The 26,034-nt window shown below is 41.0% G+C and overlaps 3 protein-coding genes across 5 annotated transcripts in view; 1 reads left to right on the top strand and 2 right to left on the bottom strand.

Moving 5' to 3' along the window:
• Positions 1 to 4,894, top strand: part of prkg2 (protein kinase cGMP-dependent 2) — a 34,179-nt gene extending 29,285 nt beyond the window's left edge. The window contains exons 14-19 of the mRNA XM_087849472.1: positions 85 to 226; positions 1,269 to 1,432; positions 1,572 to 1,694; positions 1,907 to 1,969; positions 2,490 to 2,556; positions 4,577 to 4,894. Of these exons, the coding sequence (XP_087705598.1) occupies positions 85 to 226; positions 1,269 to 1,432; positions 1,572 to 1,694; positions 1,907 to 1,969; positions 2,490 to 2,556; positions 4,577 to 4,672 (655 nt within the window). The 3' untranslated portion in view covers positions 4,673 to 4,894. The remainder of the gene's footprint in view (positions 1 to 84; positions 227 to 1,268; positions 1,433 to 1,571; positions 1,695 to 1,906; positions 1,970 to 2,489; positions 2,557 to 4,576) is intronic.
• cfap299 (cilia and flagella associated protein 299) overlaps positions 2,470 to 26,034 on the bottom strand; it is a 106,787-nt gene continuing 83,222 nt past the window's right edge. For 2 of the 3 annotated variants that reach the window (XM_087849474.1, XM_087849475.1), the window contains exons 5-6: positions 24,377 to 24,506; positions 21,040 to 22,162 (exon numbers count right to left, since the gene is read on the bottom strand). In XM_087849474.1, the coding sequence (XP_087705600.1) occupies positions 22,070 to 22,162; positions 24,377 to 24,506 (223 nt within the window). In that variant the 3' untranslated portion in view covers positions 21,040 to 22,069. Of the gene's footprint in view, positions 2,545 to 21,039; positions 22,163 to 24,376; positions 24,507 to 26,034 lie in introns of those variants that run through there. The other variant, XM_087849476.1, reaches the window with a different exon arrangement.
• Positions 8,776 to 17,455, bottom strand: bmp3 (bone morphogenetic protein 3). Its single transcript, XM_006797712.3, has 3 exons — positions 16,724 to 17,455; positions 14,506 to 15,428; positions 8,776 to 11,678 (listed from the first exon to the last, which is right to left on the bottom strand). Exons 1-3 carry the CDS (start codon positions 16,998 to 17,000, stop codon positions 11,487 to 11,489), a joined length of 1,392 nt encoding a protein of 463 aa, XP_006797775.1. The 5' UTR covers positions 17,001 to 17,455; the 3' UTR covers positions 8,776 to 11,486.

Raw genomic sequence — 26,034 nt, 5'->3', positions numbered from 1 at the left:
GTAGGAGATGCCAACCATTGTCTGGAGCCACTGTCACAAAAGCTGCAAAAGGTTTTAATAGGATGTTTGGGTTTTGGTCTTCAGGGGCAGCTTTGATGAATCTGCTGCTAAATTCTGCGTGGGCTGTGTCACGGAGGCTTTCGAGTACCTCCACCGGAAAGGTGTGCTCTACAGGGACCTGAAGCCTGAGAACCTCATTCTGGATTCTGAAGGATACATTAAACTGGTGAGATTAGTTCCAGAAACTAAACGCATTTTGTCTCAGAACCATGAAAGAACAGCAGCATGTTCCTCCTGCTTTGATGACCAGTGCATTTCTTATAGTTTGGAGTCATCAGGCTTAATCAGAATGTGTGTTTCCAGACTCCAGGATGAAACCGTTTTGGTCTTAATTGCGACCAAAAAAGTCTGTCAGGCACAACTAAACGTTTCCTTTGGTCACACCTGTGTGTGCCTGACATTTGGCAGGTCTGTCTAAGCGTTTTGCTTTGTTTTTTTCTCCACCCACGTTCTGCGTCATCCATTTAAATGCTGTGCAAATTGATGCAGCTAATCCCTCTGCTCTGCGGCTCTGTGCCCTGATCTGTGACTCACAGGTGCTTTTAGGGTTTGTGGCTTGAGTCACAAGTTTAGTGTTCTGCCGAGTACGTCATGTATTAGTGACATATGGTTAATTATTCACTAATATAAGTATGGGAGCACGGTAGCACAAGGGTTAGCAAGAAGGTCCTGGGTTCGACTTCTGGCCGATGTCTTAATAGCGTGCACCAGTGCGTGCAGTATGAAGTATAGTTTAAATAGTTTGGTAGTAAGCAATTAAAAGGGCTACTAAAAGAAGGGGGGGGGGAGCACTGTAACTACAGTTTTAGTGGTTACTGGCACATTTACTGAAAGCAAGTCATGAACATCACGTCTGCTGACCCAGCAGAGCAGTGAACAAATGCTCTGACAAGCTAGTTATGGATACAGTCAGTAGAAAAGATAAGAAAACAATGAATTAGGGAGAAATTCATGTCACATAACACATTTTTTGTTTCTTTTTCATGTGTCTGATAAAACTGCTTAGACGTCGGGATGTTTTATGACATCTAAGCAGACATAAGCAGCGCAGTGGTTTCTTAAAGAGTAAGGCTTTTAATGTAGGCAGGTATTTTTGTGGAAAAGCCTTAAAGGCTCCCCAGAGGACTTTTAAAAGTTTCAACATTAAACTTGTATGCTGACAGGCTGACAGTAAACATCTCTTTAAAGACTAAACTCTCCTTTTCCAGGTCGACTTTGGCTTTGCCAAGAAGATCAGATGTGGCCAGAAGACTTGGACCTTCTGTGGCACTCCAGAGTATGTGGCACCAGAGATCATCCTCAACAAAGGCCACAACTTCAGCGTGGACTTTTGGTCTTTGGGCATCCTGGTGTTTGAGCTTCTTACCGGCAGGTTAGAGCACGCGTTCTTCTGTGATTCCAATCTGCAGCGAGATCATCCTTTCACTCTGCCCACTGACCTGCAGTCATTTTTACACAAAGTACTGCTAAAAGCTTGCTGAATATCTGCCGATTCTTTTTTCACTCCACAGTCCTCCGTTCTCAGGAATTGACCAGATGATGACGTACACTTTCATCTTGAGAGGCATTGAGAAGATGGACTTCCCGAAGAAGATAACAAAGAGACCGGAGGACCTCATACGCAAGCTATGCAGGTACACATGTGCAGGCCGACATACCTGAAGCTTAAGTAGACACAAAATCCTCGATTCAGATTTTCAGAACAGAGTCTGATGATGGCTGATGTGCTCAGTGTACCTGACACCCAGGTACATTAAACAACAGAGCAGGAAAACATAACCCCTTCTTGGAACTAACACAGTAATTTGGTGAAGAGTTAATTTCCTGACTTTGATCTGTTTTATAGGCGGAACCCCTCAGAGCGACTGGGTAATCTCAAAAATGGAATAACTGATATTAAGAAGCACAGGTAAGTAGGAACTGACTCGTTTGTTGTGGATCTCAGCGGGAAGATTAGTTCCACAAATTAGCACTGATTGAACATTATGGATGAAGGCTCGTGGTTTATAGCGTTTACAATTAGATAATCACTGAACAGCGTGCGAGAGCAGGATGCAAACGTCGTCAAGGCTTATCGAATGATTGAACTTGCCACTTGCCTTTTTCCTTTACGAAGACGGCACGAGGCTACCGCATTACAGGAAACAATATATATTACTGTCATAAATCATATCATGCAGGGATTAATATGTTGTTCTTAAACGTGATGCTGACCTAGTTCTCATTTTCCGTACTGAGCCAGGAATAGAAGTCAAAGTCCAAGTAAAATGTACAGAAAGTGACATTTAACAACCAGTCGAATCACTGTTCAGACTTTAAATTGGGACGTTTCCTACTTTGCGTTTGTTCTGACAGAGTCAAACTCATATATGTAAATGTGAGAAGATAAATACACTTACAGATGTGTGTTTTCTCTAATGTATCTGAAGGTGGTTTAATGGCTTCAACTGGGAGGGGCTGAAGGCAAGGACGTTACCATCGCCACTGAAAAGAGAAGTAAGCTGTGATCAAACTTGTGAAACTTGTGGTTCCACGTCGTGACTGAAGCGTGATTAAACTTTCAGAACAAAATATCTGTTTGCTGTTTAAAGTGTGCAGGAGACCTGTAGGCAGATTAGCCGCTGAAACAATGATCGCGGGACTTTTTAAAAGTCAAGCGTCCCGACGTCACTTCGGCTGTCTCCGTCTCTCCTTTTGTTGTCTGAGCTGCACTTCAGTGTGAAGGCCGGGACAAAAGATAAAAGCAGCTACAGCAGACAGGATGAGGCAGCTCCCAGAGCAATTTTATATTTGTCAGATTCACCACTTCATTTACACCAACATGCTGCCAATCTTTAGTTCACTTCTAGCTCTTTCTTCCAGCCTCCTCCTGTCTCAGCAAAATTTCTCAGGAACTTTGATGGAGTTCAGATTTATTTTTCATCCAGTTTCCATTTGTTCTGCTTTTCTTAATCTAGCGTGTGCTGATCAGAGATGGGCAGTAACGCGTTACTTGTAACAGTAACAGTAATCCGATTACTTTTTTCAAGTAACGAGTAACGTAAGGGATTACTATTGCAAAAACGGTAATTAGATTACCGTTACTTTCCCGTAGGAACGCTGCGTTACTGCGTTACTAAAACCGTGATTTTTTTTGCGAGAATGTCTCATGACAGTAACGTAAGCGAGTGCGACGTTCGTGACAACAGCTGTGTGCAGATCAACAATGGATCATATATCGAGTGCAGAGAGAGTATGAGCGTGCAGCGTTTAAAGCGTGGAAGTACTGACCTTACTTTGAGTTTGATTCCATAAAAAGTGACAAAAACATTAGTGTCCGTTGTGCGTGGGAAGAAAACTTCTTTTTACAGCAAAAAAACCCCTAAACTTCCAAACAAGCACCGAGTAGCTACGACGTAATGGGAAACTCACAGAGAAACTCGCGGATTCTTCCACTGACCGCTGCACACCTGCACCAGGGTAAACCTCCGCCTACCCCACTCCTGCTTTACAGGTGAAAATAGAGCAACAGGACCGCTAGTCTTTGACTTTATTTATTTTCTGCTGTGTTTTACTTGCATCTATTTGAAAGACTGAGTGTAAACACAAAAAATATTTTATTTTATGTGCTGGAATGTGCAGAAAATAGGTTTAAATGTTAAACTAATTTCTTCCAGTCAGAGAATGTTGCAGATAATTAATTTTTGCTTGATGCATAAAGTTAAAAGATTAAAACTAATAAAACAAGTTTTAAAAAGAGACTTTTCCATTTGATTACATTTTGTATGATGATTATGCAGAAAAAGTAGAATTGGGCTGAAAGATCTATCACTTTATCACCTATTCAGGTTGTAAATCGTGTTTTTAAAAAGTAACTAAGTAACTAAGTAATTAATTACTTTTGAAAATAAGTAATCAGTAAAGTAACGGGATTACTTTTTGGGGGAAGTAATCAGTAATTAGTTACTGATTACTTTTTTCAAGTAACTTGACCAACACTGGTGCTGATTGCTTGATTTTCCCAAAAATCTTACTGTAGTTGCTTATCTGACTTTAACCAGTCAGTGTAGAGCCCGAGGAGGTTTCTTCCAGCACAGACATACCTAACCCACAGCAGGCATTTCTTCCTTCTTCCCCTTACGTGTGTATTATGAACGCACACCAAATGTCTTATAGTTCCTGTTGTGGAAAAATGGGCTTAATAAGGATAAAGGAGGTAACTGTCAGGTGAATTCCCAGAAAGACGTGGCCATCATGCTTTCTGCCTCCTGCACACTTTATACTGTTCCACATTGGAAAAGGAAACCAGTGTCCCCCGCTCATGTGCAGTGATTTATCATCACAGCAAGTAGCTCCACATTTGATTTAAGTTTTATTCCAGCTGCCCTTCCTGACACAACCCCAAAGGGAATTTGTATTACCCTTAAAAATGCCATGTTGAATTTTGTTGCCCCATCAGTTGTTACTATTTGATTTCAGACCAACTCAATGCTTATGCTAACCATCTCTCTCTCCTCTTCCTTCCTTTGCTCCATAGCTTACAGGACCAACAGATCACAGTTACTTCGACAGCTACCCTCCAGATGATGACAGTCCTCCTGATGAGCTGTCTGGTTGGGACATGGACTTCTGAGGACTTCTCCTCCATCTTTCCAACAGTTTCCTTCCACTGCACACATTAACAACTAAAATATAACAGGAAAAGTGGACTTACAGGTGACTTTACATCACCTCAGCCATGGTTTAGCAGCTTTATGATTGTCACAGATTGACAGATAATTGAAAATGGGATTTTACCAAAAGGTAAACCCGTATTGCTCCTGCATCTCCATACAATATGTGCACATTTGAATGGAAGCCTTCAAAGGTGTAAAGGTTTACTGCTTGACTTTTCTTTTACTCTCTGTTTCACACTATTTTTGACAAAGACGTCGAGAAAAATCGAAGCGATTCAGAACAGTTTTAAGCTGCTCCAACAGCCGTGTCAGCGTTCAACATTCGAACAAAACTGGAATTGATGCACAAGCTTTTACCTCGGAGGAGTCGGGCCACCACCGAGACATTTGCCAGAAGCAGATTAAGAACATTACCAGAAAGGATTTTATTAATACCAACAAAACTGAAGGTTCTGGTTAATGGTGCTCAGTGTCACATGAATTAGCATGGAGCTGCCTAGCTTGACATACAGGATTAATGTATCAATTGCTAACCCAGAGAAAACTTCAGATGTAGCCCCGTTATGCAACAAAAAAAAGATTTCTAATATTTGTGTTGAATCACATCAAGTCAGGTAAGTTAACACTCCTCAGCTGGCTAATGTTAGTGGGCTAAGAGGACACTCAGGGCTACTGTGGCTGCATAGAATCAACTAGCTCAATTTGTGGTATTACTGTGGAATATAACATTAGGTTAGAATAAGTAAGGTTAGCATCACAGTAGGATACAATTCTTTCTATACCTTTTTTTTTTGACGTACACTCATCAGCAACTGGGATTCACAGCCATATTATCAGTTCAACACCTCGTGCAGCCACACAAACGGCTTAATCGACTCACTGCAGAGTTAAACAGCTCGTTATGAAGCCGTCAGCCTGGAACCGGGTATTGGGATACACTAGGAGTCCATAATAACGCTATTATAAACATTAACGAGCTTCTCTATAATCTGCTGCTGATATGTGCTGCAGCAGGGTGGTGTGCTGGATAAACACCTCCACCCCATATTCAACTAAAATGTTTATTTTTATTTATATAGGCCCGGTTCACAACAGTTGTCATCTCAAGACTCATTACGTTATAAGCTAAAGATCCTGCAGTATTACGGAGAGAACCTCAAAGATCACATGAGGTAGAGAAGCAGAACCAGCCTGAGGGAGGGGCAGGAAACTAACCAAAACTACAGGAGAGTTGATCCCATGCAAAAGGGCGATATAAACACATGGGAAGTGATAACAGCCAGCACTGTGACTGGGGGATAAACTCCATGTAACTGTCCCCTTGTGGAAGTTTGAGCCCCTCTGTAAAGCAGAGTAACCCTGTGAGTTATTTTAGAGCTGGTGAAAGAGAACCTGCACTTCAATCCTGAACGTGCACTGTAATCTTAAAACATCTCCCAGTGGCAATGTGGACATTTCAGGGTAGCTTTCCAGTTGGTAATGCCCACAAAAACAGTAAAAACTAAATTTATTGTGCTAACATCACATTAGAGTAACTACAGAAATGCAGAAATTACAGAAACGATTCACTGTCGTGTTTGTGGTTTTAGATTTCCTGAAGTTATCGGGTACAGCTTAAGCTTTTTTAAGTTTGCCCTCAGGCACGGTACATTTTATGGATGGTCCAGAAACACTCGGATGGTGTCATCGAGCTTCATAACCGATTGCTTTGGAGGGACCAAGAGTTTATTCAGCTCAGCATTCTTTGCCATACGTCATACTATTCTTATTTTGAATTCCCTAATTGCTCTTTTACTTCAGAAACATCGATGCGGCCTTTATTTCTAACAGCTAAAGGGAATTTGAGGAGATGATGAAAACCAACACACGCTGGATATGTACGCCAACAGAAACATCCATGAAGCATCTGTAGCTCCTTGTGCCAACTGTGTTATCCTCACAGCATCTTCACTTTTGTCACAGACGACAAACATAAAGACAGGAACACTTTCTCTCCACTTGAATCATAAAGTGTGAGCGTCTCGCGGTGGGCTTCCTGAGCCGGAGGCACGTTCGAGCCGTTGATGATGTGAGGAGGAACAGCAGAGGCTGAAGTGAGCAGAATATGTTTAGGGTTTACTGTGAGGTGATTCTGAGGAACCTGGGGTTTAAAATGGTGTGTTTTCCATTTTAAACACTTGAGGTACCACGTCTCTGTGTATATACTCAATAATATAAAGCACAAGCATCCGAAATACACAGTTTATACAATCTAACCTACTTGCTCCTTTATATAAACCTTAAAAAAACGGGTGAGTGAATTTGTAAATATCATGTATATTGTAAATGTGTCCTCTGATTGGTGAATGTTTGTGTGAGTTTGGAGGAGCAGTGCTGTTTCAGGACAGAGTTTTTTAACTGCATTTACACAGATCGGTTTAACATTTGAACTTTTTCATTTTATGAGTAAAGTGGCATTAACTCCAATTTCCTTTGGGCTGATCTGGAGGTTCTAGTCCACAGCAGATATTTCCTTTTCCTTTCAACAGCCCTAAAACAGGTCTTACCTGTGGTTGGATCACACTCAAAGCTGTGGGCTGTCCTACAGTGGCCCACTTGTTGCTGCAATGGAAAACCGGAGGTGGATTTAGACGTTGAATTCACAAATTCTACTGTCATTACTGCAGAGGCAGATCTGATGGTAAAAGCAGAGGCACTTTGGTTAATGGCAGTCAGCGGAGCCCTCTCTGACAAATGAAGCTAGTGGTCTGTGTGTGAGAGTGGAAGTTGTTGGTTTATTTAAATGACTCATGACGTCTTGCATTGTAATCAGAAGATTCTCATCACAAAAAAGTTTTATGAAGGTAAATATGATGCAAAATTCGAGGGCCTGTAAGATAAAATGTAGAAAACATTTTAAGTTTTGTTTTCACTTTTAAAAATGTTTCACACTCTTGTGTTACATCTACAAGCTCTCACGCGTTGCTACATATTTACCTTCGTACAGTTTAGGCCAGCAAGCCCACGGGGTGTGATCAGAAAGTTATGAGAACGGATCAATAAAAGTTTGATTCATTCTCACCTTGTTGTGCAACTTTGGAGCATTTTCAGCGTGGCTGCTATTCTCTCAGAGGAAGTCCCATTATGTACTTGTACCTCTGGTTTGTGCTTCCACCGCGTCAAAATGGTGATTCCTCAACCTTTCAGTGGGTGTGCTTCAACCTTTCAGAAAAGCAAATCTGGCGAGTGTACTTTGCGCTCAAACTGGACAGCTAAAAACCTGCTGAGCTGTACCTGCAGACCCAGCTCTCATCAGCCGTGACAGGGAGATACAAAATCTGGGTCAGCTGGAAGCAGAAGTCTGAGGTTGGTGAGAAATCGCAGCACGGACAGTGAAATTTGTCAGAACTGGACATCCGAGGAGGAATCTAAAAATAGCAGCCACGCTGACTGAGAAGATGACCTTATGCGATTGGACAAATATAAATCAGGCAAAGCTTTTGAATTTTACGAATATGTTCGAAAGTTCTTAATCTAATGTTATAGTGTAATAACAGATGTGTGGGGAGGCAGCTAAATAGCTTACTTTAACACTTTAAAGTGATTGAACTTAACTGGATTGCTAATCAGCACACATAATGTGCTACACTGCATCTATACCTGCCTTTGTCTGACGCGATCCTGAAAAGAAAAAAAAAATAATAAAAAAAAAATAAAAAATTTTTATATATATATATATATATATATATATATATATATATATATATATATATATATATATATATATATATATATATATATATATATATATATACATATATATACACACACACACACTGTATATGAAAAAATAAGTAAATAATCTAATAAAGGGAGCACACAAACATCCCTGTACATACAGATATACCTTTGAATTTTGGTACTTGTACCTCAGAAACAGATTTTGTGTTATTTTCAGGAGGTACAGAGGAAGAAAATACATGAACTTTAAGTATTTTTCTTTTGTTTTGTTTTAAAATGGGATACAGCATTTCATAACCAAAGGTCGACAAAAAATAAACACAATAAAAGTCTTGATAGATTTTGTTCTTGCATACTTTTATTCATTTCTTTGAATGCTTTGGAAGGAGGGTCCGAGCTCAGAGGAGGGAGACCTTTAAACAGTTCACCACACTTTCAGTCAGTAGTGACAAATGTCCATCGCAGATATAAAGACCATCGACATTTCTGAGCTTCGGCCCCCCCTTTCCCAGACCACACCTTTACAAGATATGCAACATAGAGAAAATAAATAGATGCATGTTAAAGGCCTTTTCCATATACAAATATATTTTATGAAGCTTATTGTACAGGCATTTCTTTGTTTAACCTACAGCACAACATTTACACGAGAAGATGAAACAGTGAAGTGAAGGTCGATGCGCTGCGCCGTAGGCGACTGCACCGATTCATACTCGGAAAGTTGAGTCACGAATGCGGAAGAAGCAAGGATCCAAAAAGTGACGCGTCAGCAGTCGTCACATCTGCAAAGTTGTACTGGCACAAACGGAGGAAGCCACTTCGTTCTATAACATGCATTTCTAAAAACTGTGTCGGCACAAAACGAGGAAGCACGAACTGTAAAAACGTGTCAGTACAAAATATAGAAAGTTACACGATCTGCCCTCGGGTATTGACGCAAAATAAATGTCTCTGGATTATCAAAATGGTTTGAAATACATTTGAGAATAAATTCCACAAAAGAATACGCGCTATGTTCACTCTGGAGCCTATTTTGTACCATAAGAAAAATACTCAGCTGCTCGCTTTGACTTGAGCTTCACGATGAATCGACTCAAACTTTTTTGTGAAGCAGAAATCCACCCATTCAAAAAAGGCACTTCTATCTCAAAGACGCATCATTGTAGTAGAGTGAGCTATATACAAAGGCAATGTACAAGTGTATAGAAAAAAAACGCTGCTATAATTACGTCTATTTGCTCTGAATAAATATTTGGTTTTATGAACTGTGACAATAACGCACAACTCAAGGCAAGGTTACGACATGTTAACTGCTCCTCCAGGTGTGCCTGTTGTTTGTAGCTGATCTTAACACACCCATAATGATTTATGTAAAACCCACTCTGTAGAATAATACACAGTAATAATAATGACGGTCATAACAGAAAGGACATAATAATGCACAGCTTGTTTTTGCTTCATCTCATTTTTTCTACTGCCACCACTGTACCCAGCTGATGCTAGTAGCTTGCACCAAGTACCACTTTTCTGTTTTTCCTGAAGCTGAAAAACAGCACAAAGGTGAAACTAAAATCCAAGTAAAAGTCAGAGTAGTGGTACCTTTCAATATCCTATACCTTCAAGACGTTTTTTGGGGTGGAAACAGGTAAAAAAGAAAAACCTGCATATGTATTTTTTCCTGTGAGAATAAAATTTTGGGAGGAGAGTATTTAAATGAATCATAAAAACTGGTAGCAGGCAGTTTACTGCAAATTGTGCACAATTTAACACTGAAAAAAGTTCATTTTGACCTGTTAGTTGGAGTGTTTTGTACGAATGAATGGCTTAAAGTTGTCAGCCCATCCTAAAGCTCTTCCCCCCAAATGCCTCCAGCAGAGCCCCACATGTTTCTGGTCCTCAGTAATACTGGTGTTTTCATGAAATGGATCAGAACGTAACTGAGTTTGAAGCGGAGCGTTGCAGAGAAGAAAAACGTCCCAGCAGAAGTTGCACCCCTGCAAAAATCCATCTTCTGCTGGGTTTTAAAGGCAGCCAAATTACTTTTTCAGAAATTTCATCCACCTCCACCTCCGAGACCTCACGCAACACTTTCCATCAGTTTCTAACAGAAGAGTACGTCAAAAACATATTTCTCCTCCAGCTGCCTCTCACTGAGCATTAATTTTTGCAGTTCTGGCCTCGTGCTAACAAGTTAATCTGGCCTCACCTACGAGGTTTACTCATGAAGCTTTTTCATTTTCTCGGTGAAGCAAAACATGCCTCAGAATGTCCATGTTAATGATGAGACCACGTGAATGTAGCTTACTCTTCCACCTATAATAAACTCTAAAAAAATGTTGGTTCTGTACAACAGAGTTAAACATAAATATATAAAGCAACCTAAAAGTCTACGTCACAATTCTGGCTTTGGAATCTAATATAACCCTTTATAGCAGCCAAGCCAAAAAACGATACAATAAATTCTCGTATGGTGAATAACACAGTGATAGTACAGACATAAATACTTACACATAGTAACAAAAACCATGCAAATGCGAGCAGAGGTGACCTGGAGGTGACAACTTCAAGCTATGAAGGCGAGAAAGATGAGTACAACCACCCCGCCCTCCCGCGGGCACCAGCTGAAATGAAGATCTTTTTGTTTTTTCCTGAAAAGCGAATATTTTCCTTCAGTTTTTGTCTCTTTTATGCCTCAGCTGGTGTTTGTATGCCTTGATAGTGGGTTTATGATCGCGTCCACCCTGCCGTCGCCCAACTGATAACCGAGCAGCGATGATAAATACGTTTAAAATACAACTTTTACTAGGATAACTCACGTGATCCATTTCTTCCCACTGACAGTCACATCGTCACCTGGAACAACAGGCGGCGCTCTCCTCCAGCGCAAAAGGGAAGTTGTATTCACTTGATATTTGTATCTGAGTGAGTGTGTGACTGCAGGAACAGGAGAAGAGACCGTCTTTATGGCTGTATGTGGGGTTTTTTTGTTTGTTTTTTTACTTCTCTTTATGACACGAGGTGTGTGCGATGAGGCCTGGGAGGAAAAAGAAACTATCTACAGGCGCAGGAATCTACTGTCATGTTGGGGTAGACTTTCAGCACCACATTCTTGTCCTCGTCAAAGAAAAGGATGCTGAGGGAAGACATTTTCTCGGGGACGCAGCACGGCTCGGGGATGCCTGGGACGACGCCCACCGCCCGCACTATGCTCTGGATGGTGGCGTGGTTAGATGGCTTCAGAGCCTTAAAAAAAGAGCAAATAAATGTCATTTTAAAGTAAAAGTTAAACAGGACATGTTTCTAACAAGCTGGGCCTTGTTTTCCAGAGTCACAGAAACCCAGAGTGATAGTAAATATTCACACGCACATTTATTTTTCCTTCTACCGAACAAAACGTCCCCAAATTTATAACCAATTCAACAATATCAAACTTTACTTGTTGCTGAAGTTCTGCACATGTAGTTTTCCTATTTGCCATTTAAGATCATATATAATCTTATTTGTCAAGGGCATAGCAATATTATTCAGTGCAACTAGCATGCAGCATTGGCCGAAGGGTCTGTGGGTCTGAATTGCAGTTCACCTGCACAGCTGCTTCATTCTCAACAGGAACCAGTAAGCGATAGAAGTCTTCCCACACCACTCCACAGAAAAAAAGTGCACCCTTTAATCATGGCTATTTAGAAGCTTCTAAAACTTCAACCTGACAAACGAGACAACGTTTTCTGCACAGGCTGAGCAGAAAAGCTGCAGGAGAGGGAGGCGGCTGCCTTAAAAGCCCTAGGCTCTACTTCTGGGACTAATTACCTCCGACTACAAAGACCTGTGACTCCGACTTAATGAATTAAGTGGATGTAGCTCGTGCATTCCGGCCATGTTTAAAATACCTGCGTGGTTATCTTATCACCGGTGCCACGAGCTAAACGGGAAGTTTATGTTTAACATCAGGCAGATGTCTTTTTGTGTCTCTCACTTATTTCCATCTTCTGTGTAAAGGCTTAACGTTATCCTCTGTAGAGACTTCCTTCAAGATACTCGTTGGTTTGTTTTAGGGAATAAAGTTTTTATTGAATTTTGATGAGGAGGTCAACCAGCTGTTTATGAGGACGCTGGTTTTCTTACTAAGACGACATCTGTAGCTTCACTATTACTGCAGGTTTAATATAGTAGGACTGCTTGGGCTAAATCTAGATTTATATCTGATGTGCATCTTTAAAGACAAAGACTAAGATACAATCTGAAGATAAAAGCATGAAGAACTATCTGCACAACTACTGTAACTACTTTAACCCTGCTGTTGAAGATTAAAGCCAATGACATAAGGCTTGCCTGTTATATAAAACAGAAAGATAGCAGGGACCTCTGAGGTTGATTTTACCCATGTTAAGTTAATGCAAAGCAGTAAAGAGACTGCTATCTGAATGTAGCCCTATTTACATAATGTATACCATACTGTTAAGTTAAAGACTTATGTCTGCAGTCTTTAGTTACAGAGCCAAACAATTCTTACAGGGGTCACCAAGCCAAGCCAATAATGTCCACGGCTGGTATAGAAACTGATGGCTTTAACGTTCAACTATTCTTATCACTTGCTTATGCAGGCATGACGGTCATTTAGGACTGCGTCATAAGGAATCATTAATAATCACCATGTAAAGAAATGGTTTTCAAAAAAGTTACTGTAGAAAAACAGAAGCTACTGGATTTAACTTTAGCTTAAAAGTATGGGGACGACCACCTAATGGGCTTCACTATTGTCAAGCAGCCAGAGCGGAGGCCATTAAGGATTTCTGCAAGTACGGAGATGGTTAAATGTCCTTTCCTTTGCCAACCAGCACCACAAATTCTGCTTGGATAGACAAATTATTTGCTTTTCATTATAGCAACTAAATAGACATCATCCTTTCAGAACCATTAGTAAATTCACTCTGAGACTTGCAAATGATAAAGTTGCAAAGATGGGCTGCTGGTGCTAGCATTGCTAACGTTAGCCTCACACAGCACATGAATCTAGGGCAAAATACCACGCATATTTCTGCAGTATTTAAAATATGATGAGATTGCAGTGAGAGATTGGTTTCTAGTGGCTCTTAAATATTAGAAAATTGCCAGTTGTTTAAATGAGAGAGAAAAGAGCCCAGGTGACCAACACTTACAAACATTCCAAACTGAGACAGTATAACGGATGAGGTTAAGCATTAGCCATATATTTATTTGTTAATCCCATTGTTTTCATAATGAAAATAGATTTTAAACTGTGTTGCTTAAAATCTGTGAACTGTAGAGACAGGAAGTTCAGTTAATTAGCAGTCTGGCTAGCAGTGCAGCCTAGCATTGGCCGGTTTCCATGGTTACATGTCAGTTTACTCTGACACAAAATGTATAACTACAAATCTTTTAAATATCTATATACTGCAGAACTATGTTGCTTTGCTAAGCTATCACAAGTTTCCATTACAGACAGAAATAAATGTGCTATCATTGTTTTTTGTACTTACGTAGCAGTTTGTCTGATTTGTTTTCTCCAATTTAATCAGCTAGCAGATTATTCACCATCTTTAATGGCCATGCTTTTGCCTCGGGCCATCCTTTGGTTCTTTGCCCATGTAGAAGATATAAAGATAAGTTCTGCTCCTGCGGATCATCTGTAAGTTGCCTAAACTACTTTCATAAAACTTTTATCTGCACTATTAATATCAAAACAGAACAAAAACTAAATTTAACAAAAAAACCATTGGTTTTTGGTTTATTTATAATCTTCAGTTGTGAAAAAACAAAAACAGGTTCCCAGATGTATTATCCAGAGAGTATTGAATTAGTGCTACCATTTTAGACTGTGATCACTTTAAAAAGAAAAATTCCATCTTTAACCAGCTCTCACAAGTGACCCATCTATAATGACGAAGTCTACCAAAGATCAGCTTTCCCTCTTCATATAGCTAATTGGTAGAAATACTATAATCGCCACCGTACTGAGCTTTACCTTCTCTAACCCACTAATTTTTGCTTTGGCACCTTTAGTACTGTCTAAAAGCACTATAGTGTGGTGCTACCGGGCTTTGAATCTCACCTTTGGCATGGGGAACTGGCAGGACCCTGAGCAATAATAGGCATCAAAGGACTTGGGCGATATAATCCATTCGCTCCATCCAATGTCGGCAAAGTCAACTTTCAGGTATCTCCGAGCGCAGTTCCTGGGCTCGTTCCACTGCTTCTTTCGCGCCTTTTTAATCGTCTGCTCATCAAACTGTAGCAAGGGCATCTTATGCCGCTGATTCTTGCGTGTCTTTTTACGCGGCCGGCGTGCCTGTTTGTTTTCAAATGGTTCGTAGGGAGTTGTCTCGTCCCAGCCGGTCGTCTCATATGGATACTCGGGACCAGGAAGTTCATTATTTTGCAAAGGTAGGAGAACATTCACCGAGCGCCTGTGTCTGGGCTGCGGCTGTCCTTCGGTGTCGTTTTGCTCTTGTAGTCCCAGTTTATGGAAGCCGTGTGAAATGGAGCCCTCACCTCTCACTGAGTGGGGCCTCTGGAGAGTAGCTACCACACTTTCAGGCTCTGAAATGGCAGAGTCATTGGCATAGACCAGGATGTAGGGTGAGCGGTCTGACAGGAGCTTCTTCCACGGCTGGGAACCTTGTGAAGCCACTTCAATCCCAATAAGCAGCTCGTCGTGGTGTTTGGCCTGGTTGACCACACGAGTTATGTCCTTCCACTGCCAAGATATGAAGTCCCTGTAGAGGGTGGACACATTGATCCGAAAATGTCCAAGAGTCCTCATCTTGTTATCCACAGATGCAAAGCTCCAGATGACCATGTGGATGTGGCTGTGCCTCCTGGGACCATGGCGAGCGCAGCTTTTGGACCTGGAGCAGCCCTGGGTGCTGTTCTGAAGGTCTCCAATGTAATAATGAAGAGTAGCTGACAGGATGTCTTCTGATTTGGTGAGGGAGGTGAGGTTGAAAATCTGCAGCTGTTTCTTGTTTATAGTACCTGTGCATATAATGAGTAATATCATGAACAGAGTGCAACACGGTTCACATCATTTCAAAAACTGACCAAGGCCTTTCCTAAACTTTACTGCTAGTAATAATAATTTATATGTTTGTATTTCCTCTTTTTAGTCCAGCATTTTCATCATCGGGCTTATGTTGTGCACTTTTTTTGCTTAGGTCATGAAACAGTTGTTCACCCTAATGCAATAGAATTATTTGGGGATTTTAAAAAACGTATTAAAAAAATCATTAATTACAAAATATTTTTAAAGATCGGCAGGACACAGGACAATTACCCATGGAGCAGTTTTAACAGGCTTTCATTTTGAGGATTGCTTCAATCAAAAAGAAAATTGTCACTGTAAAGAAAGAACAGACCAGTACTTTAGAAGGTTTCTTTAACCTTTTAAACACGTCATTGCTTGCAACAACATAGCAGAAACTCCCACTTATCTCCACTGCTTTGGGATAAAAGCAGAAATTTCATGCAAAAACCAAAAACTCCAGCATGGCCAAATTCTTCTGAGGATCAATCGTGAAATATGTTTGTGATTTGGGTGAACCTGCCCTTTAATGCTATACCATACAGCAGCCGGGCGACAGGAGGCAGTGTAATCTAACAAAGTTTAACCCTAAGTGGCAACTGGTCGCCCCATGGTCCGCGTGATAATAACACAGCCAAGTGTAAACACTTGAGGGTTTATTGGATTAAAGTTACTATAAATGAACCTGAAGAAGAGGAAAAAAAGCTCCAGCTGAAAGGACATCAGCGCTCGCTGCAGTGGAAACTCAAACTCTGCTACAGCAGGCAGTCTGGGCAGCTGCCAGATGCTGGCTCCAGAGAAAATTTATCAAGACTATCTGACAGTAAAATCTGAAGGTGTGAACAGTTGTGCGGCCAAGCTATGTTAAATTGCATGCCACCATCTGATGCGAATCTTTTACTCTTACTGGCAAAAGGAATGCGTAACAGGTTGCTCACATTTCCATTACTGGATCAACAGGTGTATTTCTTTTTCAGCTCCGCACACATGAACGGCATCGGTCTTAACGAATTTTACATTATTCTCTATGAAATAAGACTTACTCAATATTATAGATGTTCTTTCTACTTTAAGTTTTTCATCTATAGATGGAAAAAATGTGCAGATTTGCATTTTTACTATGCAGGTGATTCAAGCTGATTGAGGCAAAATGGAAACATCACATAACATCAAAAAGGCATGCCGGTCACTGACTTCTATGCTGGTAGAAGTCGGTGTTCTTAATATACATAAAACATTTGATACATACCCCAATGCGCTTTGAAACTACGAACAGTGTTGCCGTCCTTGAAGGGAAATCCAGCGCTGTTGTACTTCGCGTAAAGCATCTGCATGTGCTCCGTCATCGTATCCTGTAAAAGCGCATCCCGGTCTTCTTTTGTCGCGTATTTTTTATCCACCGAATGCGTAAAATCCACCTTTCGTCTCTCGGGGATATTGTCCGTTTTCAGCATCGCGCACAATCCAACGCACAAATAACTCCATCCGTAAAGCAGCACGATCATAAATCGAGAGTAGAGTGCCATGTTCGAGGCAAAGGAAACGTAGCAAACGAAAAAATAACAGCTGTGGAAAAACTAACACGTTTCCGAAAGTGGCCCCTATCTCCAGAAACACATACCATCACCTGAGTCCTCTGCAAGAAAATGACACCATCACCTTTGACACCGGTCACAACAAGAGAGGAAGATGCGTTATCCAAGTTGTCTCTACTTTTGATAAGTTGCAGGTCTAAATGTGTTTGAGTCAGTAAAAAGATAAAGATAAAAATAATAATGATAAAAAGGTTCCGGCGCGCAGGATGAGGTGTGAGAAAGCAGAGGGAGAAAAACTGCGCCTCTCCGACTCTAAGCTGATTTCAGGTCCAGCAGTCAGCCGTCCCTCAGTCTCAGCTTTCATTGAAGGTAAAGCATGTTGTGCTTGGTATTATAGGGCTTGTGGGACCAGCTGGGTATTCCTCTCTCCTTTCTCTCACACACACACTGCGCGCACACACGTACACATGGCTCACCCTCAGAGAGAGAGGGGGAGAGAGAGAGTTTCCTGTTCAAAATACTTCTACGCACATTCAGCCTGGGGACAAATTATCTCGAATTATCTCGTTATCAAGAGTGGAAGGGGGCGTGTTTTGTCGGTTGACTCGAGACGGTGAGCGTGAAAAATATTTTACTAAACGACATTCCAGAGGTTTATTGAACTGATTTCAACACCTAAACTGCTGCCAGAGAACAGCCCCTCCGTGCGTAATTTCTACTCCGCAGAGCTGCGCGTCTGGGCCGCGCTGCTGAATGAAGCGGCTTATTGTCGGAATTAAAGGCTTTCTTCCCTACTTAGTTTAGTTCAATGGAGTTAAGCACACACATCCTGTACCATCACAGTCCGATCCGGATGCATACTGTTCCCCGCCTTCCCCCCAAACAGCCCATCAGGCGGGGTTTGAACACCCCACCCAGTCGGCCTGCAGTCCCCCCCACCACTGGTCCTCTTTCAGGGGCACTCGGGAGGAAATGATTAGGGCATTTCCCCGCCCTTGGACATCTGATGGCAATAATATTAGCATGCCATGTCTTTCATAGCAGTCAACAGGCTGAATGACTTTAACGTCTTCAGCTGCTACCAGATAAGCAAGAAGCATCAGGAGGGGAGCGCGAAGGCTCTGCCTTCCATTCTACTTTTGGAAACTCTAGGAACCACAAGCAGGCCTGCACTCAGAGAGCAAAGTGCTCTATTGGGATATGAGATAATATGAGGTCTTTAAGATATGACGGGGCCTGATCATTTAGCACTTTGTAAGTTGGATGTTGGACAACTCTGGATTTAACTGTGAGCCAGTCCCTAAAGTGGTCAGTGATTAAGAGTATTACTGTCCTCAATAATAAAACAGTTGTCAAAGGAAAAGAAAACTTATTCAAGTAAAGGAACTTACAAATGGTCAAATTCAACATGTATGTCCATGACTGTTGAACTGGTGAGTTTTAACAAAGGTGCCCATGGTGTTTAACTATCCAAAGAAAAAACAATTAATTGACTTCTGTGCTGAAAGACACTTCAAATTATAAAGTATACTTGATACATCAAAGCTGATGTTCTAGATAGAAAAAACTTTGCAAAACCATGACTTTATAGATTGAAACAAATGTTCCAACAACACTTCAGCTATAATATTTAGTTTAAATCTATTTTTTTTTTAAAGTCAGTTCTGCAAATAAAACCCACATGAAGTGTCAGAAACTGCAGTTCCAGTTGTGGCCACTTGAGACTGGCCCCAAAAGTGAGTCAATCTCGTATATTTGCATATTAACATTCCCAAATCGATAGCATTAAAACAGATGTTTTGAATCTGGTTTTGGTCTCGATAGTTTCACCCTTTGTTAACATTATACAGGAAGGCTTTTAGGTATAACAACACAGGCGGCTCCAATCAGCAGCAGTCTGCTAGGCCACACCTCTGCTAATTAGACATTTTTATTGGGTTTGTATTTTTGGACAGGTGACATCCTTCTCAAGTTAGCGCATTCAAAAACTTGGGTGTCTACGCTGCCCACTCGCCCATCCAACTGGTGACAACAATAACCCGTCAGCCTTTTTGGCTGAGGGGAAAAAGTGGTTGTGTGTTTGAGTGAAAGCGCTGGATTAGGATTTAATTTGGAATTTATTTTTGCATGTCAGCAGCTATCAGTAGATTCACAAGGTTATTGTAATATCTGCATGCCAATATTAATCTATTAATCATAAGGTTGTTGGTAATGAGATGTCAAACACAATAATCTGTGAGTGAAAACTACACAAAAAGACATCAAACTGAGGTGAAACTGAGCTTGTTTCATAGAAAAGACTGAATTGTGTCTCTGCTGCAGTTTGAATCCACCTCTTTGCCTCAAGTTGTGCATAGTAGGGGCAAATCAGACCTCTAACTAATGTTTTAACATTAGGGGTTTTAACGCTTCAGGTAAAACCCCAACAGCTTAAAAGCCCAATAAAGGAAATGAAGGGGAACATTACTGTTTAACCTGGACTTTATTGTGAAATCATCCCTGTTTGCAGACATGATCTGGGTGGATTCCAGTAATCGTTTTAAATGCTGTCTTCTACAGAGGTAAGGCATTCAAAGAACAACCAACGCATTTCAGATGCAGTGCCCTTGTTTGCCTGTTTGTTTTAGATGGCCTTTTTCCCGTCTTGTGCACATCTGCTGTTTTCATTGGAAGGTATTTGGAACGACTGATGCAACTTTCAGGGTGGGAGAGAGAATAAAGCAGCCAGTTCCATCGCCATTACCTGGCCACATAAACAAGCCGTGGCCTGTAAACCTAAACAGCTGTAGATGAGGGTGAAGTGTTCATTTGCTGCCCGACTTCTCATTTCCAAACACAATTACAAAAAAAATATCTCCAAACTGAAAACAGAAAAAACAACAACAAATAACCAAGTAGTGAGACAGGCAGGTGGAAGGTTTCTCAAGGCAGGTTAAATATGCTGTTCAACAAGGCAGTCAACAGAGAAACCAGGTCTGAATATACTTCTGCTACTTAGGTTGTAGTTACAGCAAGAAACAAAAAACAGTTTACACACCAGCAACCACAAATAGATGATAAAAAAATACATAAAACTGCACGAAAACATGTTAAAGACTGAAAATAGGCATACCCTACATTCCCAGCTGTGTCACTTTTATAACTCCATCAGACCTTTCACCAGCTTTGCTCACGATAACCACAAAAACAGGCCCAGAACTCCTATCGTCTTTAAAAAAGGGAAGGAAAAACGAAAGAACAGTAATGATTAACAACCCCAAACCAGACCGTCATTTCCCTAACCCCGGTTTTTACAGAACCACAGCCCAAATAGCCTTGTCACCACACATATTATTTCAATGAGGACAATAGGGTCCAATTCGGTGAAAACAAACAGATGCAGCAAGTGGAAGGCTTCTCTGTTTGTATTAGAATCAACTAATTTGTTTGAAGCTTGTGACTTTCAGGGGAAAATAGGTGATAGATTAGTAATGAGAAAATTAAAGATGAGATAAATGTGGAGGTGACAGTGTGAGCTTAAAGGCTCAGCTATTAAGGAAATAAGCTTATTTGATTTGCACGTCTGTGCAGCAGATAAATGTTCAGGTACAGGTTCAGAACAGCCACTCATAAAACCCCAATCCTAACCCCTAGCCATTTATTTATTTGTGCGTGCATGTCTGGATTAATTAACCAAGATTTAATGTGTTCATTAGTTACCTTTGGTAGGTTCTTGATTTGAATCTCCTGGCTGGCTGAGGCCTCTCTGTGTGGAGTTTGCATATCACTGTGCCTGCACGGGTGTCCTCTGGGTAGTCTTCTACCCTCAAACTCGCTAGTTAGGTTAATTAGTGACTCCAAATTGGCTGTAGGTGTGGATGTGAGAGTGTGTGGTTGACTGTCCCTCTGTTAGGCCTGTGACGGACTGATGACCTGTCCAGGGTGCACCCTAAATCTCGCCCAGTGAACGTGTTTAGTCCAAAAAAGGACTAAACACAATAAACAGAGGTAGATAAGTCTGAGAAGCAGCATTACTGCAATCCCCCCCAAATTTTCTACATGCATCTTTATTGTGAATTCTTCTGAACACATTTATCATACAATGGAAATCTGATTATGTGACATTCCTAATGCCAATGTGATTGAGATCTAAGCTAATCTAAATCTCAAAAGCAAATAAGTGGATCTTAAATATATTAAAAGAAATAATAGAATGGTTCACTCATAATTTGAAAAACACACACACAAATGAAAAAAACAAACAGGATACTGAACTTTCTAGTTAGTGTACAACAACGTAAGTGTACAACAATAACCCAGGACATGTGCAGATTGAGTCAGCAGAAAGTACAGAAAGCAAATTTATGAACTAATAAAGACTCAACTTCTAGATTTAGATACTGTTTCAAAAAACAAATAATAATCCTGAAATTAAAGGGATTTAAGTTACCAAAAGCCCTCTGAGAAAATAATTAAAAAATGTCATAGTGAATGACTAATATGTAAATGATAGGGCACTTTGATGTCCCGTAACGTGTGCCTTGCATCTGGAAACATACGGAATGCTTTAAGCCCATTACCCACTCTTCCAGTCCAATTGGAGCTACCGCAGCCTGGGGGAGGACATGAAAGCAACCCCCATCATCTTTCAAAGCTCTTACGCCTTTAATTTGTTTAGACAAACAGCCCAAAACATGCCAGACCAAATGATGATACGAGCCTGGGGTCTCTGAGCAGGTTCTTGCCCCTAACTAACTCTGCTTGCTTGGGTAAGTGCCAAAAGCACAGCCAATCCCGACCTGGATGGAACAATTTAAGGCCAAAGTTAGACATAAAACCCCAGAGTATTTGCAAAGAAACTTCCAAGTCGTCACACGAGTCCATCAACTTCATCCTCTGGGATTCCTCAGTTTAAAGCCTTTTTTTTCTCCACTACAACACCTCCACCCAGATGGCATGCATGATATGAGGGGAACAGTGTAAATGATGGTCCAACTACAGCAACTCAGTCAAATTAGAGGCTTCCAGTGCTCTCCAATATGTGCCATATGTATGCAAGTGTTGGCGACGGCCTGTGAAGCTTAGACTGTCCTGACGTTGTGGTCGTAGATGACAACATGGATGTAGATGTCCGACTGCAGGGATGTCCTGTTGGAGTCCTCGCCAGGACCAGACTGAAACCCAGCACAGAGACGTTAGTGGTGCTTGTATGGGGGAGTGCTGTCTACAGTCTACAATCGTGCATTCAAACGCAAAGCAAAAAACGAAACATTTGTGATGTTTTTGACTGGTCTCATGAATTTTCAAGATCTCAAGACATGTTTTCAGAAGCTGTATAAGAAAAGATGGATGCAGCTTCCGTTTGTAAAAGTGAAGCCAATGTGGACAACTCTAAAATCTGCACTCTCTCTAATGGCCAGCAGGGGGCATTAGACAAGGAGTCAGATTCTATAGAAGTCTATAAGAAAAGGCCCCTACTTCTCACTTGATTTATGACATTATTAAGGACTTTCTGTACAAATGTAAGATCTCAATTTATTCAAGTCTTGTTTAGTTGTTTAGTTTAAAGTTTTCAGTTTTCTTTAGAACAAAAAAAGTGAATTCATGAGACTTTTTAAACATCATCTTTTTAACTTTTTTCTGCATCAAACCTGCATCATTTAGAACCAAAACTGTGAGCTGAAAGAAGCTAAAATCTTCAAATAAATACAGAGTTGCTATTATCGGTGGTTTTAGAAATACCAAAGATAGCTTTCCAGTGCATGGAAATATTAGCTTCAGTGTTAAATTAACAATATCTCTTACTCCATACTGAAAATGTGACAGCTGCCACAGAGAGAGTATGTTAGCAATTAAACAAAACCGCACATCTCTAGAGCACACCTCTTTATAATAGCAGGTATATTAAAGGGGAGGCCAAGTGCTGCATAGTTTGACAGTGACTGTAACTGTTCATTTTCCAAGATGTTTTGTGTTACTTTGGCTGTCAAAGCTGACACAGCCCCACCACTAAGATGTGAAGCCACTACCAGCTGGGAACATTTATTTAAGGCTAAGTGTGTCAAAAGCTTCTGGAGGGAACGGAACCATAGCGAACCATTACACTCAATTTACACTTTTACCTAAGCCACACTTGTGGGTGTCCTAATAACTGAGACAGTCTTCCTCTGCAAGTTGAAAAGAGCATCAATAAAAATAAGCCAATAAACCTGATGTCACAGACACACTGAGAGATAATGGGAAATGCTGCTTAAGGCCAAGCAGAAACCAAAAAAGAAACCAAACAGTGTCATTAACACTCACATTTAAATTCTTACCCTGTTATTCAAATTTGAGCATCAAGGGTTTTTTCTCTCTAACTTACTTTGCCAAGCCAATCAAGCCATTGTCATAACTGAAAAATGACAACCCCTCCACCCCAACCCACTTTCTGGCAGGGACAGAAAAGCGGTCATGGAATGACAAAGGCAGAAAAACAAACAAGCCACCCCAAACGAGTCGATGTGAGCTTTGATTTTGGAAGGTTCTCCGGCGGCTCTAAGGCCACATGAGCAGCTAGTGAGCTCATGGCGGGTTAAAGGCCGGATGGTTCTGTGCTGCTCCGCGTCGAGCCAATCTGGGCTGAGCTGAGCTGGGTTCTGGGCACACGGGTGGTTTGCTGTGTCTGGCTCCCAATGCCTTCGCTTGTGTTTTTAATAGACAGCCTGGCTGGGGCGGTGCTCGACCACAGCTAGAACACTGTGCTGCCATTTTGGCGCTTGGCCTCAAAAACGCAGTCCCCACAGCTCTGTCTGCAATTTCAAAATAGTCCAGCCCCACCAACTACTTCCCTACCCCCCAGCAAAGAAGGAAACTGGAGAGAAAAAAACATTAGGGAGTCGTTATTCTTCCAGGGCCCCTGTCAGCCTTTGAGTGTAGAGGAAGCACCTGTCTCGACCACTTGATCCTCCCTTCTTTGTGCAGGTGGAACACAAATATCTTTCCCTCCCACTGATTTCTTTATCTCTCTCTGTCTCCCCAACCTCTTCTCTGAGAGTGCAGTCTCTGAAATAATTTGTGACTAGTTGAAAAATAAGCGATTTTCTTTGGAACATTTGCAGTTCGTTAAAATGGTGCAACAAAGTAAAAGGTGTTAAAGGTAACAAGAGATATTGGAGGTGCATGACAGTCATCTGAGCCAAAAGGACAACAAAATCTGTTTTCAGAAGCAGTCTGTTGTGCAGCAAAAAGGATTTAGAAAAGAGCCTTTGCCCTAAAGCCCTTTTTTGCTCCCCTGAGACATTTTTACTGCGATGGAACAGGTGACCCGGTCTAATTAGCAGCACCATTTGTCTCCCTAGGTTTTAAAACCAAAGCAGGACAATAACAACAGCAACACAAAAACCTACCAAAGGGTCCAAATTCAGAATCTTTTTGTCCATCTTGTTCTTAAAGAGAAGGCCGTTAGGGTCGTCATAAATCACCTCAAAGTTCGGGCTCGAGTTGGAAGTGGACACTTGCGTCTTCCAGTTGTAGTAGCTGTAAAAAAGAGGCAACAATAAATGTAAGATGATTGGGGTCATTTTATTTAAAGCTTGAATATCCTTTATATAAGGATTTTATATAATCACATGGGGTTACTGCTGCACTGATATACCGCTGGTTTTCCCTGAGGCCAGCTGGAAAGTGTTGCAATCTTGGCAGCAGCCGATGCCTGTGCGGACAGTGGAAGATGACTCCAACTTAAACATGAAGGCACAGCTACCATCATGTTTAAGTGTCTTAAAGAAAACCAAAAGGGCTGGCATTACCCACCAAACCACCTGAATCCACTTTAGTGATGATCATTTTTGGGAGCAAAGGTATCTCAGGAGGTATTGTTTTTGGAAAGGCAGAAGAACATCTGGCACTTTTTGAAGTGACAAAGTATGGGAATGTAACTTATGAACCAGTGTTTTCCATTCTACTCACTGTCCTTTTGGGCTTCTGTTTTTGCTTTGAAGCTGCACAAGCGTTGTGCTTAAGACCTCATTCACATAGGCCTAGAGACCTGTGCATAGAAATGCCTGGAGACATCCTGGAAACCCTCAATTGGTAGGCAAGAAAGGTGCATTTCCTGATTGCTTGTGAGTAGTTGACTGAATCTGCTGGGTGTCACTAGGTGAAAAAGGTCACAAAGAGGGTACTGCGCCTAAAAACTTGTGGCGACTGCTTTGGTCTTTAGCAGAATGCCGTGGTTGCCTGTAGTCTATATAGAGGAAAATGACTTGTCTTCAAACTCTCACTAACTACTGCTAACTTTGACTTTGAAGACAAATGCTCTCCATGTTGTCCTCTTTAGCATATCTGCAAACACTTAGTACGTAGTTTGCAAGTAGTTGCAGACACTGTGGCATGGTCAGTATAGCTACACACAAATGGGAAAATCTGTTAATGACCTAAGCAAATGCAACAAGCATTCTGGTGCAGCATCATATACTGCTTTGTGACCAATTTCACCTAGCAACAGCAAGAAAACTCCAGCAACCACTCACAAATAGTTGGGGAATACAAATTTTTCCCTACCGACCAAGACGTTTGTCAACTGGTCTCTAAGCCTGTGTGACTAAAACACAGTTTTAAAGCATGTAGGAGGTAATTTATAGCACTTGGTGGGGAGTGCCGTGACTTTTCTTTTGGAAAATAAAACTAATATGCAGGTCTGAACTAAAATGAAAAACAACAACAACAAAACGAAAACAGTCATTATGACCATTTCTTCTGCATGACATCTTTCCACGAACTCTGTAAATAATTTTTTTAATTTGGGCATTTTTTTAGATTGGTTAGGCAGCATATTTGCAGCATTACTAGAAATAATCATCAAATCAAACAGTCAAAAGTTGAAAGCAGCATTGGAAAGTCACAGAGAGTGATCTCTGCATGACAAGAACACTGTAATACGTTTTATCTTAAATTGTCAAATAATGACTTCATATGTTACAAAGAAAAAAAAGTATGAGAGTAGAACATTTTTTGCATGACTTTCTAAGATTTTATTAGGAGGAAGCGACTGCTGCGTAGTCCT

This window comes from Neolamprologus brichardi, chromosome 12 (assembly GCF_056152115.1).
Source record: "Neolamprologus brichardi isolate AB-2024 chromosome 12, ASM5615211v1, whole genome shotgun sequence".
Lineage (NCBI taxonomy): Eukaryota > Metazoa > Chordata > Actinopteri > Cichliformes > Cichlidae > Neolamprologus > Neolamprologus brichardi.
Note: the sequence above shows the minus strand (reverse complement) of the source record. Positions and strands in the feature narration are given on the sequence as shown.